This window comes from Notolepis coatsorum (genome assembly GCF_963971535.1).
Source record: "Notolepis coatsorum genome assembly, chromosome: 15".
NCBI classification, from domain to species: Eukaryota; Metazoa; Chordata; class Actinopteri; order Aulopiformes; family Paralepididae; genus Notolepis; species Notolepis coatsorum.
Genome location: NC_140179.1, coordinates 92,148,467 through 92,164,931, shown reverse-complemented (window position 1 = coordinate 92,164,931; position 16,465 = coordinate 92,148,467). Strand labels below are relative to the sequence as shown.

At 41.8% G+C, this 16,465-nt stretch overlaps 1 protein-coding gene across 1 annotated transcript in view; it reads right to left on the bottom strand.

Moving 5' to 3' along the window:
* dmtf1 (cyclin D binding myb-like transcription factor 1) overlaps nucleotides 1-16,465 on the bottom strand; it is a 48,577-nt gene that overhangs the window by 8,698 nt on the left and 23,414 nt on the right. The window contains exons 3-10 of the mRNA XM_084330444.1: nucleotides 14,922-15,011; nucleotides 14,664-14,749; nucleotides 13,631-13,748; nucleotides 13,262-13,338; nucleotides 11,532-11,689; nucleotides 8,267-8,299; nucleotides 8,014-8,123; nucleotides 4,554-4,782 (exon numbers count right to left, since the gene is read on the bottom strand). Coding sequence (XP_084186570.1) covers nucleotides 4,554-4,782; nucleotides 8,014-8,123; nucleotides 8,267-8,299; nucleotides 11,532-11,689; nucleotides 13,262-13,338; nucleotides 13,631-13,748; nucleotides 14,664-14,749; nucleotides 14,922-15,011 — 901 coding nt within the window. The remainder of the gene's footprint in view (nucleotides 1-4,553; nucleotides 4,783-8,013; nucleotides 8,124-8,266; nucleotides 8,300-11,531; nucleotides 11,690-13,261; nucleotides 13,339-13,630; nucleotides 13,749-14,663; nucleotides 14,750-14,921; nucleotides 15,012-16,465) is intronic.

The window sequence follows — 16,465 nt, the reverse complement described above, 5'->3', positions numbered from 1 at the left end:
ACACACACACACACACACACACACACACACACACACACACACACACACACACACACACACACACACACACACACACACACACACACACACACACACACACACACACACACACACACACACACACACACACACACACACACACACACACACACACACACACACACTCTATCTGTTAGTCTTGCAAATAATAATTAAGCATTACATCACGCGCAGGACTGTGTTATAGGAATTAGATCATGCCTAGGGATGGTTGTTAGGCCCGACGCGCAGCGGAGGCATGATCTAATTCCTATAGATGTGGTGTGATGTCTTTTATACAATGGCCGAATTCACCCAACCTTATTGCTATAGAATAAACACACAGTAATTGAAGCATAATGGAGATTTATTCACAAAACCATCCACAGAGAAAGTAGATCCAATAGTAGATCCACGACTAGTAGACACCAGAGGGAGCTCCACAAACCATGTTAAACCCAGATAGAGAGTACTGCTACATCTATACATTTATGACATACCAGATTTACAAATACAGTACTGTTTTTGTAGGGTGATTATGGTTTATTTACATTGAGGTTCTGGGGTCACGTGGAGTGTGTTATACGAAAATACCCCCCCTCCAACCAATCTCCTACCTACCAACCTCCTCCAATGTACAGTTTCTTCGTCAAATTTATATACTCTCTTTTTTAGACTCTTCTTGTATCACAAACAGTACTGTATTTGTAAATCTGGTATGTCATAAATGTATAGATGTAGCAGTACTGTCTATCTGTATGTCATATATGTTATGATGCATTGAAAATGGGGGACCCTGATGTAAACAAGATGAAAGTCTTTCTCTGGTCTGCATCCCGTTAACACATTCGGGGCCAGACCAGAGATATCTCGGGTTAACTCGCCATGCGCCGGGCGCCAAACCCGAGATATCTCGGGTTTTAATCGTTATTTCTTTTATTCGCTATTGCCATTCATAATTTATCGAGGCACCTTGTGCATACTGTTCTGAATGTGTCTGAGCTGGCAGACGGTCAATACCGCCCTCTAACGCCTTCGGCCGCTATTGCACTCCATTCGAAATTATGTAGTTTATTTTCTGGGCCGATCTGAGCCATGCGGGTGGGGTTTAAATACTCCGGCAGGATGAGCGTTTACAACGATACATCTACGAGGCTGCCCCCCCCCCTCCTTCATATGCAATGCCGGACAACGTGGGATGGAACTCGGCGACCAGTATTTGGAATGGCGATCAGATAATTGGATATATCAAATCTTGCATTGATCTGATATTTCTTTCCCCCGCGATCGAAGCCGTCTGTGTGGACTTTGTAAATCTGGGATGGCTTAGAGTAGACGACAGAGTACAGCAACTTGCAATGGGCCTGGTCTACAAGATACACTATACAACTAAGGTACCCATGTACATGTCAAAATACTTCCACAACACCAGAGGGAGCTCCACAAATCATGTTAAACCCAGATTCGGCTCAAACAAGGGACTAAACACGTTTCGCAATTATGCCACATCAATGTGGAACGCCCTACCCAAAGCTGTAAAGGAATGTGAATCACTACCCACTTTCAAAACCACTCTCAAAGAGCACCTACGGGAGACTGCAATTCGAAACTGGCCCCTGTAAATGTACAGTAAATGTCCTAACCCAATAATACACGAGACCCTCTTCTTGGGACCAAGTAAGGTTTTGTCGATATTCCAATGTACAGTTTTGCTTGTACAGTTGTACAGGATGGGAAAATAAAGGAGAAAAAGTGGATAAAAAAAATAAAATAAAAAGATGTAGCAGTACTGTCTATCTGTATGTCATGTATGTCATATGGTATGATGAATTGAAAATGGGGGACCCTGGTGTAAACAAGACGAAAGTATTTCTCTGGTCTGCATCCCCTTAACAATTGTGTGTATTGAGCCGTACTGTATTGTACCCATTCTGCAATCTGGTAATAAAATGTTCAATCAATCAATCAAATATGAAAAAAAAATAAAAATAAAAAGTCGGCCATTTTCTTTTTATATCTCCGCGTTTTTTCTTTTGTTTCACAATGAGTCATGACAAATTAATTACATAATCCATGTGTATGTAACAAACTAACATATTCCAGTTGACTATCTTTTTTGGAGGATTCGTTCAAAAGCTATTCATACTTCCATTTTTCTATCTATGGCGGATTGATTCAGACAGAAAGAATTAAGTAATTCGGTTGTGGGAGGGATCTGGGGTCACGTGGAGTGTGTTATACTAAATAACAACCAGCAACTTCACTGTTTCAGCCAATCAGAATCAAGAAATTTGCATGCCATTGTATAATAAGTGTGCAATCACACACACGGATGTTCAGATTGTTTAGAATAAGCCTCCTAGACTATGTGTCCACTAAAAGCCTTTTTTTCAAGGCGGACCGCTTTGAAAAAAGAAAAAAAAAGCTCTGAGCGTTTTTCTGAGGCTCGCGCCAGCCGCGGCTCCGCCCCTTCCTCGATGAGTTACATTGATGAGCGCGCTCCTTTCCAAAAGTTGAACTAGTTTCAACTTTATGAGCTGGGAGCGCTCCGACCAAAAACGCTGCCGCCGAGAGCTCATAAAACGCGAGGAGCGCGCCTGTCACGTCTCCAGCATAGAAATTAATGACAGAAAGGAGCTGACAACTCATAAAACGTCCCTGGTGGACACAAGCCCTAACCTGTGTAGTGTACTAAGTTCAGATCTGTTTCCCATTTCCTGCATACTAAGTTAAGATCGTCCTCCTACCTGCGTACTAAGTTAAGATCGTCCTCCTACCTGCGTACTAAGTTAAGATCATCCTCCTACCTGCATACTAAGTTAAGATCATCCTCCTACCTGTGTACTAAGTTAAGATCATCCTCCTACCTGTGTACTAAGTTAAGATCGTCCTCCTACCTGTGTACTAAGTTAAGATCATCATCCTACCTGAGTACTAAGTTAAGATCATCCTCCTACCTGAGTACTAAGTCAGGGGTTCCCAAAGTTTTCAGGCCGCGACCCCCGAAATAACGGTGTCAGAGAGCCGCGACCCCCACTATTATAGGAGGTAAAAAAATATATATTAAAAAAATATATTTAGAATTTGATTTTAGTTTTTTTTTATAAATGGAAATGTATGGTTGAAACATGCAAACGTTCAAACGCGCACACACACTAATAAGCATTGGAGGCTTTTAACCAGGGCCGGACTGGGGAAATCATTCAGGCCAGGAAATATAGTGCGAAATATAGCCCCAGTCAGGCCACTTTTTAAGCGGGGGGTCTGGGGGTCCCCCACCAGGAAATTCTTTGTTACAAAGACTTAATTTTCTGCATTCTGGTGCAGGAATTATTTTATTTGTACCCTTTAAATGCCAGTGCTTGTGATGGCATCACAAATTATTGTTAAAAAACAGGCTAGCATATGATTAGCAACAATGGATTTTCTGTTTTTTTTGTAATGTCAGATTGAAAATAATACAATCTTTTATTCAACTTCAGCCCTGATAATAACACCACATATTCATTTTATAATTCTAACCCTTAAATGCCAGTGTGTGTGATGGCATATATTTGCAATAATGCAAATGCAAAGTAGATTTTTCTGGGGGGGGGGGGTATTACAGGCTAGCATGTCAATGATTAGCAACAACACTGATTTTGATGGATTTTTTGTTTTTTGTAAGGGTCCCGCCTCCACCAATCACATGCAGCTCCCTTTGTGTGTGTGTGTATGTGTGTGTGTATGTTTGTGTGTGAGCAAGAGAGAGATAGTTCTCCAACTTGTGTGAGTTGCAGTGATCTCCTGGTTGTTCCCCACCTAGGTTATCTAACTATTGCGCTGCTGCAACTAGAAACACTGGCCTGGCCTGCTTCTAAGTTCAGTTTTAAAAAATGTGGGGGGGGGGGGAATCATCTGGTGACCCCCCCGCTGCGGCTCGCGACCCCTACTTTTGGAACCACTGTACTAAGTTAAGATCGTCCTCCTACCTGCATACTAAGTTAAGATCGTCCTCCTACCTGCGTACTAAGTTAAAATCATCCTCCTACCTGAGTATAGGGCTGGGCGATATGGCCTAAAAATAAAATCCCAGATTTTTTTTTAAATCCGATTTACGATTTTAATTGATTTTTTTCTCTTGACTACTAGAAACGCCAAGGAAATCATTCAAATAATTTTTTTTTTTTTATTATCAAACCAAGATGAATGTCCCTATTGGGATTGAAGTGCAAACCTAACTTTCACCAACCTTCACTTAAAAAAAAATTATAATAATATATATATAATATATAAATGGTTACTCTTGATCAAACAAAGATGAATGTCCCTATTGGGATTAATAGTGCAATAACATGCTTTTCACCAAACTTCACTTAAAACAAATAAAATGTGCCTCTTTATCATCAAACAAGAATGAATTTCCCTATTGGGATTAATAAAGTGCAAATCTAACTTTCACCAAACATCACTTTTTGTAAAATAAAAGGTGACTCAAAAAATAAAAGAAATAAAATCGAATTCATCGATAATAGCGATTAATTGCCCGGCCCTACCTGAGTACTAAGTTAAGATCGTCCTCCTTGGTCCATTCTGTGCCTCCGCTGTGTTTCCAGTTCAGGTAGTTCAGCCACTTGGAGCGACACTGCTTCTCTGAGCGCGTGCTGACCTGCTCGGCCACCGAGGCCCAGGACACCCCCCCTGTGACAGCGACCCCCGGCGATACGCCTGCCATCTCGTACACTACTTCAGCTAGACGCCTCTCCTCTTCCATACTCCATTTACCTGAGGATACACAAGGAAAGGAAGGAAGGAAGCAAGGTAGGAAAAGAGAAACTGTAAATGTCTTGTTTGTCTCTATACTGACCAACCAGAGCTCCTGTGTACCATCTGTTCAACTGTGCTTCATCACAGGAGACCCCAAGCTCTTGACCAGACCAGGGGTTGGCAGCTGACGCTCGTGAGCTAAATATGGCCAACAACCAATATTACTTGCTTCCCTAAATCAATTAAAAAAAATTTAATGAAAGAGCGAATTCTACCTTATTAAAAAGAAGCCATAAAAGAATAATGGCGGAGCAATTTACATTACAAAGATTTAACTGTACTTACAGTAGATTTCATTCACGGTTTTTGCTGCCCTGTCAGGGGCGCCTGGTGGTACTAAATCCAGATTGAACTCTGCCATTGGAAAGAGGAGATTTGGCCCGATCCATAGATGTGTGAGTTGGCCATAATAAGGTAATTTATAGGCCTGATATTCTATATTCATATTTCAAATTGCATGTGTCCGGATGGCAGAATTCAGTACTGTATAGGGATGCCCCGATCGATCGGCCACCGATCGTTATCGGCCGATACTCAGTATAAATATGCAATCTGTGAATTCCGATAATGAGTCATATTCGCCGATAGCGGAAACCGATCAAGCGAAGCTCTCACTCGCTGTCTGTCTCAGACACACACGACCTGCAACCTGCCGCTGCTCCTCCTCCCTAGCCCCGCCCGCCCCCGTGTAGAGTTAGTAAACAAAGAGGACTGAGAGAGGCGGCTCCTCTGCTCGAGTCTGTAGTGTAGTGCATTCGACCTGCGCTAACGTTAGCTACCTAGCTATCGTTACTGTTTAAACAAAATTACCCAGTCAACTATTCACGTTTAGTAGGCATTGTCTAACGGTATTTTGCCGGCTAGCTACCGATAGCTCCTGATATCAACAAATGATCCAGAAAGTCTAGTAGTCCATGTTCATACCTCCGTTAGCTTGCGTTAGCTGACGTTAGTTTACTGTTCAAAACGAAATGTCCCATTGAACTAAAGTTCTGTCTTAACGTCATCTAGCCGGCTAGCAGTAGCTACAGATAGCTCTTGATATCAATGTCTTATAACATTGATTTAATGCGTATTCGAGCTGAGGGCTTGCTGAATGTGAAATTACCAAAGCACAGTACGTTACCAATAGGGTCCCGCTGCAGCGCCGGAGAATCCTTTTTGGAGCTGGAGGCTACTAGAGTACACACAGACAGAGCTGTTTGCAGATAGCGAGCATTTTGACTTATACGTGGTGGCGATGTCTCGCAGATAATACAAGTACAAGTCTAATTATATAATATATATATTTTATAAAAAGAAAAAAAAAAAACTTTTTATATAAAATAATTTTTAATTTCTTTTTAATCAAAAACAATCGGTATCGGATCGGTATCGGCCGATATGGCTCACGACGATCGGTGATCGGTATCGGTGGCAAAAAACGTGATCGGGGCATCCCTAGTACTGTATCTACAAAACCCACTCTAAATCATCTGCTCTTTATTTATTTCATTAGATTTGTTTGTACACTTGATCTCAAGGAGGTGCTGAATGAGAATTGTTCACGTCTGGTCAATGTTAGCATGGTGTTATTCACCGTCAAAGATGAAAAAAGAAGATAATTGATATTCTCCTTTGGTTCATTACAATTTACAATTTACCTAGTAACAGACACAATATTTACGACACTGGGAATACATTCCCTGAAGTCCATAGATGTCTCTAGATATCTGAACATGCAAATGGGCTTTGTAGAAGTGGAGAAATCTTCCATTTACTTAGGTATGTATTTTTATGTGATATGGTTTCAACTTTCTCATGACCTTGGAACTACTGTATACATCATTACCTCGCTGAATCCTACAGATTAGCAAAGATTAGCCAAACAGAAAGACCCACACAAACTAAGGCTACGTTTAGACGGAGAGAGTCTGAACAGAAACCGCAAAAGTCGTCTTGCGGTATCACTTTTAATTTTGCGTTTAGACTAGCGTTTTGGGATGGAATTCTGCGTGCAGACGACGCTGTAACGACGGAGCCCCACTGTCACACGATTGGCGCATATGTCACATGACGTGCTGTGAAGACCCGCCCTACTCTGCTTCTGATTCGCAGACTGTGGGTGGGGAATGTGATTGGACCAAAGCAGAGTCACTCACAGACAGTGGGTCCAGTACTAATAGTTGCGATAGCCGCGGGACAGATTCTTGTGTATTTAAAAGTACTGCCAATGTAGCCTTCAGGTGATCGCCATGGATAGAATCAGACATGCTTTGTTTACGCTTCTAGGCTACTGGCGCATGCCTGTGATGTAAGCAGTACACGCGACGAGAGCCTTGACAACCCTTTCGTCATCGTTTTATGCGGTTTGACAGTTTAGATGATAGCGCAAAGGTTTATCGTTTCTTGGAATTCCACCCTGGAAGGCGGTCTCACTTTTTTACGGTTTCACCCCGTAAAAACGCTGTTTCCGTATAAACAAAAGGCACATCCGATTTTTTTTTTTGCGGATTCACCTGCTAGCGTTTCCGTCTAAACAGGGCCTTTGTGACACAAAGGTTAACAGCAATCTGAAATCCACTGAAAGTGCCTGGATAATCGTGATGAATCCACTGAAAGTGCCTGGATAATCGTGATGAATCCACTGAAAGTGCCTGGATAATCGTGATGAATCCACTGAAAGTGCCTGGATAATCGTGATGAATCCACTGAAAGTGCCTGCAGGATAATCGTGATGAATCCACTGAAAGTGCCTGCAGGATAATCGTGATGAATCGAGAATTGATCTTAAAGCGAATCATGGCCCCTGAGAATCAAAAACGAATTGTGGGATTCATAAAGATTCCCCACCCAGTCTCTCTCAACACACACACACACACACACACACACACACACACACACACACACACACACACACACACACACACACACACACACACACACACACACACACACACACACACACACACACACACACACACACACACACACACACACACACACACACACACACACACACACACACACACACACACACACACACACACACACACACACACAGAGGGAGAGAGTGTGAGAGTGAGAGATGGCGAGAGAGAAAGAGAGATGGAGAGAGAGAGAGAGGAAGAAAGAAGGAAAGAAAGAGAGATGGAGTGAGAGACATGGCGAGAGAGAAAGAGATGAAAGAGATGAGTTAGTTAGTGCTACCTGTATTACAGGTGTCCTTCATCAGTCTACAGCGGTCTTTGACAGAGGAGGCACTACGACCCAGAGCAGCTCCTATAGTCGCCCAATCATTACCATGCTTCTGTCTCAACCTAGACACACACACACAATATACTGTTTAATATAAATATAATGTTTCAACCATGTAGATCTGTACATAAACAACCACATGTTAGTTTTTATAATTTCAAGTTGTGTTTTTAGTTTACATATAAAACAATAAAGTCCTACTCACTCTTTCAGTTTCTCTATCTCGTCGGGTGTATACCTTAGATAGAAAAAGAGAACAAAATGGGTCGAAACGTTGTTACAAACTAATAAAAACAACAAACAGCTGTGAATTTATCTTTTTGGAATGGTTTTATTTAGGGATTCGATTATTCTCAGCACCATTTCATCTTTTGATGTGCATGTTACGAATGTATTCTGAAACTTGCTCCGTTGTATGTGTGTGTGTGTGCATGCGTGTCTCATTTGTGTATATTAGAATTTGAATAGAAAATATGATAAAAAAAATGCTATAGATAAAAGTTTTATGTAGAGTAATCAGGGCGACAGTGGCTCAGGAGGTAGAGCGGTCATCTAGTAATCGGAAGGTTCCCGGTTCGATTCCTGGGCAGCATGTCGAAGTGTCCTTGAGCAAGACACTTAACCCCTAATTGCTCCCGATGAGCAGATTGGCACCTTGCATGGTTGCCTCCGCCGTCGGTGTGTGAATGTGTGAGTGAATGGGTGAATGTGATGAACAAAATTGTAAAGTACTTTGGATAAAAGCACTATATAAATTTACTATTTAATTTTTATTTTTTTTTTGATATTTTTGCACAAATCTTACAAATATTCACGAGACATCTTTCCACAGCATAATATGCAACATCCAAGATGTCTTTTTCTTTTTCGTAATAACATACAAAACATACAAAAGATATATTGTGCATATATACCCCTGATGCACATACGTTACATGTAGACCGATCTACCTGCGAGCAGGTATGTGCTGCATCTTCTATAGGGATGCCATCTTTCTCAATAGTGCATGTGAGAGGATGCGTCTCAGATATATGTAGGTGTGCGTGAGAACATGTATGAATGTGTGTCTCAGAAATGTGTATGTGGGTACGTGTCTCACGTAAGTATGTGTGTATGTCTCATATGTGTGTGTGTGTGCATCTCTCAGGTACGTGACTGTGATCCTACCTTTTGTGTGTGTCTCGTATCCATGTACGTCTCTGCCATGTGTGTGAGTGTATATCTGAGGTGTGTATATGTATGTGCGTCTCAGCTATGTATGTGTGTGTGTCCCATATGTACGTGTATATCCCCTATATGTGTAAGTGAGAGCTTATGCTTCAAATATGTGTATAAGTACATGTGTGTATGCCTGCTTCCTACATGTGAGTATATGCGTGTACGTGTGCCTCTGGCATGTATATCTCAGCCATGTGCATATGAGTGTGTGTAATTCAGTTACGTACACATACGAGTATGTGTGTCCTAGACATGCGTATGCGGCTAGATATGCGTATGTGAGAGTGTGATAGAGAAAGTAGCCATTCCATAGATACACCATCCGGACATACAATATATGTATATACATACATAATACAATATAAAGTATAGGTACCATCAGGTCAGATCCCATTTTTCACATTCATCATTGATAATACTGAAACCCCACCTTAATCATTCGTCCCCAGACCATTCAGTCAGGTGTAGAAAACGGTCCCATACCTCAACAAAGATATCCTCTCTCCCTGCGACTCTATTATGTTACCCTTTCATATGATGCTGTCCGGAACGTTAGTTCCATCCATTCTTTAAAAGTAATATCAATGGGTGATTTCCAATGTCGTAAGGCAATTCTACAACCTGATATCATGGCCATTCTATACCACATTCCTTGGTACTTAGACAGTTTAATCTCTTTCGGTACTATACCCAAAACACATGCCATTGGGGAGTTATTCACCTTTACATTCAAAACTTTACTTAGGAATATCACAATTTGATCCCACATTTTCCGAACTTTCTCACATTCGTATAACATATGTAGTAGAGTGCCTGTCTCCTTCTCACATCTCCAGCAGATGTCACTGTTTCTTAATTTTAGTCTGGCCAGTTTACTAGGCGTCCAATAGCTTCTGTTTAAAACTTTGTAAAAGATAAGTTGTGATTGTGCCTCCCGCGAGAATTTACCCCATTTGGACACCAGCTTCTCCCATATTTCCTCAGTAATATCCTCACGTACATCGTTCTCCCAGCTCAACCTCAGACCCGCCAATTTGACCCACGCGAACATGGAGAGAAACATGCAAACTCCCCACAGAAAGCCCCCCCTACAGTACCCCCCTACAGTACCCCCCAATTATAAAAATTGTTGGAAAATAATTTCATTATCTTCTGTGCCGACAAATTTTTTTGTTTTGCAAAGCACTTTAAAACTCAATACTTTAGTATCCATTGGTCAGTTTAAATCTATAATAGGCAACCATTTCACCCCAGTCTGTAGTTGTTTTAATTCATTTAAATTGTTTAAATTAAATAAAGATTAAATAAAGACTGAATTAATGATTAGTTGGGTCTATGTTATGTATTTGATGTAAAGCAAAGCCTGTTAACACTTAGTTAGTATTTTATGTTTTTCTTTATTATTATTGAAACTGTTCAGCTCCTTTGAAACTGAAGAACATGTTTTTGTTTTGAGAACAAATGTAAAAAGATCTCGGGTACCGGGCCGAGATTTATTTCACTACCCAGCTCACACCAGCCGCATACAAACGTAGGCCAACCATTTTTCTTTTACAAATATTGGCATGAATATCGTGTTTATATGGGTCGAACAAACCTCAATGTTATTGCTATAAAATACAACATATATTGTTTCTTCACCTTTCTGTGAACGTCTAGGAAAAAACTGTCACAATCCGGTAAAAAATGGCAGAGCTATGGACATTATACAAAAGTAACTGCACTTACAGTAGATTTCATTCACGGTCTTTGCTGCCCTGTAACGGGCGTCTGGTGGTACTAAATCCAGATTTAACTCTAACATTGGAAAGAGGAGATTCAGGCAATTTTTCACTTTTGGTCAATGTTAGCATGGTGTTATTCATCGTCAAAGATGGGGGGAAAAAATATTCTCCTTTGGTTCATTACAATTTACTCAAGCATAGTAACAGACACAATATTTCTGACACTGGGAATACATTCCCTGAGGTCCATAGATACCAAGAACATGCAAATGGAGCAATCTTCCATTTATTTGGGTATGTACTTTTAGGCATTTTCAGAAAATATGTCTACTCTAGTCTAGGGCATAAGAGGTTAAAAAAATGATTACATGTTTTGTCCCCTTTTCGCTGTTACCCTTCGAGAGGCTATTTTCTTCTCTCGCCAGGCCGTCATTGTAAATAACAATTTAAAAGATTTTATTAAAAAAAAAGAAAAAAAAAGTAATAATCAACAGATTAATTGATTATCAGAGCAGCAGCCCTACTTACTTGCCCACGTGGTTTCTGTTGTCATACATGCGTAGCACCCGTCTGTACACGGCAAACAGTGGTCTGTTTAAACCCCAGGCCACACTGCGGTAGAAGTCCTTCCTCTCCTCTTTAGACATCTCAAAGATGATCTCTGCTGGGTCCTCCATGCCCCGGCCCTGACACACACACACACACGCACATTTTAAATACTTTGTGTTAATCCACAGATGTTATATCAAACATACATAGTGATAGGACTCAAATATGTAACAAGTACAGGGACCGCCGCCCCTAACTAAAGCAACTAACTCTAAAATAACTAACTCTAAAACAACTAATAACTAAAACAATGCAAACAGTATAGAACCTAAAAGCTTCAGATACCTGAGTGCAAAGAGAGAGAGCATATAGAGAAAGAGCATATATATATATTTGCTCTTTATATATAACTATATATATATATACACATGCTCTCTCTCTGTATATACAGTATATATATAAATATATTAAAGGGGAACTATCTTATAAATGGCCTTTTTGAGTGTTTAGCATTGTTTCCTAGCTATGTGAACTTATATTAATATGATCTATGTCTCAAAATTCTCATATTGGCGCATTCTTCCAATTCTCCTCTCACAATATTCACCCTCACTGAACTGAGTCATTTGAAAATGTGCCCTATATGTGATGTCAGAGAGACACCGCTGCATGTTAATGTTCAGGCGAACACGACGCTGCGCAGTGGTTTAGGAGCCCAGGCTCAAAACAGCTCGAGATCTTGAGGTAGAAAAATGCTGTTTTTGAGGACTTGATTAGAAATACAAAACAATGAATAAAAAAAATATATATATTACAGAGGTGTTCCATAGACTCACAGGAATTGTGTAAAAGTGCCCAAATAGTGAAAGAAATAGTAAAATAGTTCCCCTTTAAGGCTGTCAAAGTTAACGCACAATTCTGTTAACGCCACTATTTTTTTATGCACGAAAAAAAATAACAATATATATATATATTTTTTTTTATTAGACTTCACTCAGGTGTATTATTGATACTCTCATTGATACTATGTTTGTTTCTGACTCAAAGTGTGTGTGTGTATGTGTGTGTGTGTGTGTGTGTGTGTGTGTGTGTGTGTGTGTGTGTGTGTGTGTGTGCGTGTGTGTGTGTGTGTGTGTGTGTGTGTGTGTGTGAGAGAGAGAGAGAGAGAGAGGGGGGGGGGTGAGAGAGATGAGGAAGGGGCAAGAGAGAAAGAGAGCTGGGTGTGTGAGTCCTCAGCCCTTGTGTGAGTGAATGTAACAAGTTCCGAACGTTTTCTTTCCCCTATTATTTCATGCACACTTTATTCATTGTTTTAAGTTATTATTTTCTTTTAAGTTATTTTGTGCATCACTGTTTTGAATTTGATGCAAATTTGCAATGCATGAGGGTCATCCTTTTGTGTTAAATGGCTGCATAAAGCAAGCATTTGTTGACTCTCATGTTGATAAAAGTATAAAAACTTTTAAAAGATCCGTTTATGGTAGATAAAAAAAAAAAAATTAACAGGATTAATTTGCGATTAATCGCGAGGTTAACTATGGACAATCATGCGATTAATCAGATTAAATATTTTAATCGATTGACAGCACTAATATATATATATATATATTATACTGTATATGGAGATCAAGTATACATATATATAGAGAAAGATGGAGAGAGCGAGCGAAAAGAGACATATAGAGGTAGAGACATAGAGATGTGCCTACCTTCACATAGCGCTCAATGTTAGTCATGAGAATGTCTATTTCTTCTTTAGACCACATGCCCTGCTTCCACTTGTGACCTGCAGATCAATATGAATATAGAATATATATGTGAAGACATATACAATGTAGAATGGGAAATATTTTCAACATGGCATATAACCAACAGTTTATGTAATGGATAATAGTGTGGTTACTGAAAAATGGATACTGTACAAGACAATTCTATAGCCTAATCATCACGATGAGTGAACCTTGTTGCTTGCTGTTGCCCCCCCTCCAAGTAGTGCCTTTAAGAACCCTCAACCAGCCAATCACAACCAAGTATTATGCACCCAGGCCATGGTATCATTTATTATGCGTGTGTTGTACCTTTATTAGTCAGAGTGTCTTTGTCTTCTTTAGTAGTGAACCAGGCCTGGCTGACCGGAGACACTTCATCTGTTTTCTGATTGGGCGACACAGAGTCCTCGTCCTCTTCTTGTAGAATCTACACACAGACAGACACGATTAAGGTCTGCATCACACCAGATTACTAGGGCTGTCCCCGACTAAGGATTTGGATGGTCGACTAGGATTGGCCAAAATTTGCCGTTAGTCGACTATTGGTCGAATGTATCATTCCATTTGGGCTGTGGGGGTGCTTAATGTCTGAAGGAGTCGACTGAAGGCTTCTTGTCCTCTGCAAAAAGCATGCAATTGGTCCACTGATGGATACATCTTGATATTTGTCTAGTCTAGTGTGTTCATTAGATGGGTGAAATCCTCTTTCAGTGCCTCTGTGCCTGTTTTCGTAGGCAGTTAGCCTCTGGTATGCGTGCCATTAGCGTTAGCCACGCTTCTAGGCCTCTTTTCTTTTGGAAAGAATGATAAAAAAAAAACATTTAATATTTTATTTGTATTATTATTTTCGACTAAGAGGTTGGCCAGTCGACTACGGCTCCTTTCGACCGATTAGGCGACTAATCGATTAATAGGGGTCAGCCCTACAGATTACACACACACACACACTAAAGCGACACTCACATTCACAGGTTTTGCGATTGCATCTGCCATTGTATTCTAGGGAAGTGGGTTTTCCCGCCAGTCAGAGCTACGCGTGGAACAATCTGGCACAGCGCACAACCCTCCTCCGCTGACCTTTAAAATGCACAGCCAATGGCTTTACAGTGGGTTGAAGTCACTGCTCACTCCCAAAATGGAGACAAAATAGCCTGCTTGATAAATTCACGATAGTCTACATTACATACATTAAGCCTACTCCACTCTAGTCTAAGAGCAGTGTTTTTGTGTCCGTTTTAAGATGAGTATTTTTTTTTTTTATTCCTTTTCTTTCTTTTGTGCTCATGCATCGCGCTCTACTGTACAGGTGAAGCTCCGTGTCATCGGCTTTTTTTTTCCGCACCTGAATCTGGGCCACACCCTCTTCCGTGATGTCACCGTCAGCGGTGGCGGTCATCGTGACCTCAAAACTCTCGTCGTTCTCAGCCACTGTGTGTGTGACATCATCATACCCACAGTCAGCCAAGCACACAATCAACTACAGGCAAGTGAGAATGCTTGTTTATTATTTACCAGGAAATTAAATTGCCAAAAAAGTTCCCAAATTCCCAAACTTTACTTCCCATGGAAAGTTTCCAACCGTTTGCGAGCCTCTACTCACAGGGTAGTGTGACCACCGTGAACTCTGCTGCGTCATCTTGTTCCTCTGTGGTGAGGCGCAGCTTCTTCTGCAGGGGTTCAGAGTCCTCATCTACACACACACACACATTATTGACAAGAGTAAACACATGTTATGTTTCACTTATTCACTAACCTAGAGATCCAGTGCAGATTTCAAGTTTTTTTTAATATTATATTTGTATTCTTATTAACTCATTGTTAGGAGGACAGTGTGTGTGTCATGCTGGGAATCCTCAGCTGATCCTACAGTGTCATAATCCTCAGTTTGCTCTATGTGCCACCTGGATATTCTCTCTCTCTCTCTCTCTCTCTCTCTCTCTCTCTCTCCCTCCCTCCCTCCTCTGTCATATATCTGTCTCTCTCTCTCTCTCTGCCCCCCCCCCCCTCTCCTCTGTCCTGATTCTCCTATATCTATCTGCAGCCTTCGACACAGTCAACCATCAGATCCTCCTCGCGGCCCTCGCAGGAATGGGAGTGGCTGGCTCTGCGCTGACATGGCTGACATCATACCTCAATGACCGCTCCTACCAAGTGTCACGGAGAGGGACCCTGTCGGCCACCCGCCCCCTGCGGACGGGTGTCCCCCAGGGCTCGGTCCTAGGACCCCTTCTCTTCTCCCTCTACACTAAATCACTGGGTAACATTATCACGTCTCATGGCTTCTCGTATCATTGTTATGCCGACGATACTCAACTCTTCCTCTCCTTCCCTCCCTCAGATATCCACGTCTCTGAGCGGATCTCGGCCTGTCTGTCCGACATCTCCGCCTGGATGACGACCAACCACCTCAAACTGAACCTAAGCAAAACAGAATTGCTCCACCTGCCGGCCAAATCCTCCCCCCTGATCGACCTTTCCATCACAGTCGAGAATGCAGCTGTGACCGCGTCCCCGACCGCCAAGAACCTTGGTGTTGTCCTCGACGACCAGTTGAACTTCTCTGCTCACATCGCAGCGACAACCAGAACCTGCAGATTCCTCCTGAGCAACGTCAGAAGGATCCGCCCCTTCCTGACAAAAGAAGCCACCCAACTCCTCGTCCAATCAACAGACATCTCCCGCCTCGACTACTGCAACGCACTGCTCGCTGGCCTCCCAGCCACTGCCACCAAGCCTCTTCAAATCATTCAGAACGCAGCGGCCCGCCTGATCTCAAACCTACCGAAGTCGGCCCATGTCACACCACTTCTTAGGAACCTGCACTGGCTCCCCATTGCTGCACGAATCCGCTTCAAGGCCCTCGACCTAGCATACCGTGCAGCAAAGGGAACCGCTCCCGCCTACCTCCGGTCAATGGTCTCCAACTACACACCCTCAAGACCCCTACGCTCTGCATCTTCTGGCCGCCTCAGACCTACTCCTATCCAAGCTCCGGGAGGGTCATCAAGGAGAAGCCGCCTATTCTCAGTCCTTGCCCCACAATGGTGGAATGAACTACCCACCCCAGTTAGAACAGCCGAAACCCGTCCAATCTTTCGCCGTTGACTAAAGACTTCTTCAACCATTATCTGAAATAAAAAATAA